Genomic DNA, 5000 nt, shown 5'->3' on the forward strand with positions numbered 1-5000 from the left:
TATATTTAGCTGCTAACGTTAGCCAGCTGGGTGAGCTCATTGATGATGTTTGCTTGCAGCAACACATGAATATATGTACTGATTACGATGAGTTAACGTGACATAAGTTAGCTGGTAGCAGCTAAACCTCCACGTTAACGTTAACCAGCAACACATCATCTTCAGCCTAACATTGTGACAGTAACATACTAGGCCTAGCACTACTAGCTTAATGTTTTATATAAATTATATGAATATAATAAACTGTAACTTACTGAGAACTAAGGTAGGCCTAATATAAACGAGACTGCCAAAACGTTAACGTAACATAAAACTTAATGCCACCTTCACAGCAACAGCAACTATGATAGCTAGCCTAACGTTACTTACTTAGTTGATCCAACAAGCATGGATGAGTTTGTAAGTTAGACAGTACAACGCATATAGACTGTACACATGCCCGAATTTAATGTAGTACAATTTCACAATGAAACATTAACGTTACATAAATAAATGCTTGCTTACCATTAAGGTGGAGCTGCGAACTTGACAGAGTGCTGAACACCGTTGGTCTGACTGACTGAACTGTAGCTCAAAATGATCTCCGTCACGGACAGTTCAAACGTCGTCGTCGTGCACGCTTTTCAATCACCACGTCAAAATTTCCCAGTAAACCATAAATCCATGACTTTTCAATATCTTTTTCAAAATGATGATTTTGATGGAAAATCAACATAATATCAATGTCACCTTGCTATCTGGGAGCTTAACTTTGTATTTATGTGCAAAAAGAAAACAGAAAACCCCAACTGATTTTCCGCCATGTTTTTTCAAAATTTTCAAAAAGCTGACAAGTGAGGGAGGAGTCAGATTTATTACTGTGTTTGTACTGCAGCAAATTTTTATTACTGTACTTTGACCATTTTTGACCATAATTCATAGCGAAACTACAGCAACATACTGTATTCACAAATACAGTACACATTTTTCTCAAAAACAGCAGTGATGCTGTGAAAATCACAGAATCTTGTTACAGTGCATTTGATTATAAGTAAGCCCATTTGATTATAAGTAAGCCCATTTGATTATAAGTAAGCCCATTTGTGTGTTTATGAAGTAAATTGCAGTGTTCTCTTGTGTGCTTGTGTGTGTGTGTGTGTGTGTGTGTGTGTGTGTGTGTGTGTGTGTGTGTGTGTGTGTGTGTGTGTGGTGTGTGTGTGTGTGTGTGTGTGTGTGTGTGTGTGTGTGTGTGTGTGTGTGTGTGTGTGTGTGTGTGTGTGTGTGTGTGTGTGTGTGTGTCTGTGTGTCCATGTGTGTATCCATGTGTGTGTGTGTGTGTGTGTGTGTGTGTGTGTGTGTGTGCTGTGTGTATCTCATAAATTTCCTGTGCTTCAGTGTACTGAAGGACCCAAGGGCCAAAAGGGAGAGAAAGGCGAGTCGGTAAGTAACCTAAAGGGGGCGCTGTTTCTCATTCACTCACGAAAGATAAATTAAATCTCAATTACCGGTAACTGGCAAGTGGCCATCTACAGTCACAGCTAAAGCTCCAGTCAACTTTCTTTTGGTGATTTTTATCAGTTATCATAATCAGTGATCTGACAGTATTATAGTTATTTTGGTGTTTTTTATCAGTTATCGTAATCAGTGATCACAGTATTATAGTTATTTTGGTGTTTTTTATCAGTTATCGTAATCAGTGATCTGACAGTATTATAGTTATTTTGGTGATTTATTATCAGTTATCGTAATCAGTGATCAGACAGTATTATAATTCTGTTTTCTGAAAGATCTCGCATGTAAGAGTCCACTGTCTCTTCTTAGGGGCTACCTCTAAACTGGGCGGATGGCCTTGGACCAAGGGTAAGTCGAGAAAGTTATACTATTCAGTTAGAAATTGAAAGCCCACCAGATCGCCTGCTTGAGCTAGTTCTAGAATGTTAATCAAGCAATGTTAGCCAGAGTTCCTAAATGTTTAAAGTTCTGCCATTATGGACACAAATGTGGATGTACATTAGATCGGTTAGATTCTCCACAAATCAATCGTTCAGTTCATTTTATAGAAGCCATGAGCACAAGTTGTGAATTGTGTCATGTGAAGTGCATTGCTTACTGTCTGATAACTTTGTTCCTTAAACAAAGACACTGTCTCTCGGAGCTAGATCAAACAAAGCTAGATCAAACGAATGATTCGTATTTGAGCCGGGGTTATTAATCAAGGTTTTATGGTAAATCCATCCTCTCTCTCTCTCTCTCTCTCTCTCTCTATCTCTCTCTCTCTGTGTCCTTCTGTCTGTCTGTCTCTCTCCCCCCCTCTCTCTCTATCCCTCTCTCTCTCTCTCTTTTCTCCCTCTCTCTCTCTCTCTCTCTCTCTCCAGGGAGAAAAAGGAGAGAAAGGGGAGATTGGTGCTCATGGCTCACCTGGCCGTGCAGGCAAAGATGTAAGTGCCCCCCACTTCCTGTACGTCTCTGTACATTTTATATACCGGTAGATGTGTTATAGATTTCTCAATATACATTTCTCAATATCTATATATATGACATGTCCAAATATCTATAGATATGTTATAAACATGACCAGATGTCTATAGATATGTTCTACCCATCCACAGTGGATATCTATAGACATCTCTGTGTGCATCTGTTGGCTTCTTATTCTGCAAGCCCTCTACTTTGGCTCAAGTACATCCTAAGTCCTTTTTAAAGCCTTGGCGCCTGTTGTCCAGTCCGATTTGCAGAAGGCGTGGAGTAGAATAACCGTTTGGAAAAAGGATTTGCAGTAAGCGAGAGGGATTTCACTTCTCTGGCCTTCGCCACAGCGACTCAAAGTGACACATCATAGTGGCCTTATGCTGCACACAAATGCTTTTATCCATTTGAACTAGTTAGAGGATATTAAGACACGCAAACACACATGTACACACACAAACACACACACACAAACACACACACACACACACATATCACAACCCCCACACACACACACACACACACACACACACACACCACACATATTTCACAACCACACACACACACACACACACACACACACATACTGGTATTAGCTCGCAGTTTCTGTGGAGTCCTTCACAATGGCTCCTGCATTCCCTGAGTCAGGCTGCATCGAAGAGAATTATGAAGAATTATCGCGTAATCCTCCTTCCCATTGATGTGTGTTTCCCTCTTGAGTTATCTCTTTAGGATGCTAAGTCCTCTTAATGCCTCATAGATTACACTGAAGCAACAAAGCCCACAGAATCAATGCAGGCCTGCCTATTCATTTAAATGGATTGCAGAGGCTTAATAAGGTGGATTTGAGCACCGCAATCTTTGTCATTCAACAGGGTACTACTGATGCAATCGAATCAAAGGAAAACTTGTATACTTGTATTTTAGCAATAAGTCTAGATGTTGTAGAGATTGTTGATGCAACGTGTGGTTGATTGATGCAGTTTTTTTTTATGTTCCTTTTCTTTTTTTATGTTTCTTTTTGCTTGTTTATTGATTTGACTAAGTACTACTTGAGAGGTGCACTAACTGACTGAAGTGCCTTGGTGGTAATCATAGGTGGGCTTTTAACCTGTGGGCGCACAAAGATGATGTCATAGATACACAACGATAATATCTTAGCAACGCAATGTTTTTTTTTTTTTCCCTGCAGGGGCGAGCCGGATCCATTTGTCTGATTGGACCGAAAGGACTAAAGGTCAGTTTCCTCATTTTGAAATTATTTCTTCATATCTGTTCACTTGTGAGAGCTATTAAAGGACATTTCATTTAGTTGATACCAGTTTAATTTCAATTTCAAAATGAAATGATGGAAACATTTTGATGAATCAAAATCTTCCCAGAGTAGCCCATGTATTAGTATAGTATATAATCTTATCTGTATATTGTTATGAATACAGTATATAATCCGAGAGGAAGCTGCTGTAGACTCTGTAGAACCAGGAAAGAATATTGTGTTCCGTTTTAATAGCAATTCTGGCTCATTAGGAATGGTTGAAGTTGCTCATTTGGATTAGTTGAAGTTGAAGTTGCTCATTAGGATTGGTTGAAGTTGAAGTTGCTCATTAGGATTGGTTAAGGTTGCTTATTTGGATTGGTTGAATTTGAAGTTGTTCATTAGGATTGGTTGAAGTTGCTCATTTGTGATTGGTTGTCCCTTCAGGGTTCTCGTGGAGAGGTCGGACCGGAGGGGTTAGCGGGAGAACCGGGGGCCCCTGGGAAGCCTGGTCTGCCTGGAGTCGGAAAGCCAGGACCACCGGTGAGTTCCTACCAATCAGAATCAGAAAAATCCAGAGCTTTATACCATACGCATACATATGCATGCACCCTCAGTCCCCCCAAAATTCACTTCAGAGTCGGAGCAACCGGAACTGCATGCATGAGACACATTTTCTGGGAAGTAGTTGAGTAGTTGCAACTTGAATGTTTTTCTTCATTTTCCTCAAGGTGCTTTGGGTAAAAGCGTCTGCTAAATAACTAAATGTTAAAGTAAAAGTTCCATAACTTCTTTCTTGTCACAATTAGTCAACTTTTTCGGCATTCGCTGTCATTTACACCAAATCTATTCCACCTTGCACATCACTCAAGACCACATCACATCTCATCACTCTGAAATGGATCCCATCAGACTGCAAGAGTGATGAGAGACTAGGGAATGTTAATGCAGTTCAGCAATTACAGGCAAAATAACCGTTGGCGATGCGAAGCGTTTCGAGAAGTTAAAACAATTGAAACTTTTGAAGCGACAGGTGACGAGCAAATCGCAAGCAGTGTGTGTTGATGTCTGTGCTGCTATCAACTGCCTGAGCTCACGCATCAGCAAACTTGTGTGTGTGTGTGTGTGTGTGTGTGTGTGTGTGTGTGTGTGTGTGTGTGTGTGTTCATCTCATGAACACGCCTTGGGATACACAGAAGACAGCATAGAAGCACCCGGCCTTCTCACCGAACAGCATAATTGTGCTGGCGACTAGTGTCATGAGGTTATCTTGACTGTCCTGACTGCAACAACGCTGACA

At 40.5% G+C, this 5000-nt stretch overlaps 1 protein-coding gene across 1 annotated transcript in view; it reads left to right on the top strand.

Annotated features, from left to right (window-relative positions):
* The window catches only part of col16a1 (collagen, type XVI, alpha 1), a 127087-nt gene that overhangs the window by 56607 nt on the left and 65480 nt on the right, over positions 1 to 5000 (top strand). The window contains 5 exon segments of the mRNA XM_048230151.1: positions 1375 to 1419; positions 1801 to 1839; positions 2355 to 2417; positions 3638 to 3682; positions 4148 to 4243. Coding sequence (XP_048086108.1) covers positions 1375 to 1419; positions 1801 to 1839; positions 2355 to 2417; positions 3638 to 3682; positions 4148 to 4243 — 288 coding nt within the window.

Source organism: Alosa alosa, chromosome 20 (genome assembly GCF_017589495.1).
Source record: "Alosa alosa isolate M-15738 ecotype Scorff River chromosome 20, AALO_Geno_1.1, whole genome shotgun sequence".
Taxonomy (NCBI): Eukaryota; Metazoa; Chordata; class Actinopteri; order Clupeiformes; family Clupeidae; genus Alosa; species Alosa alosa.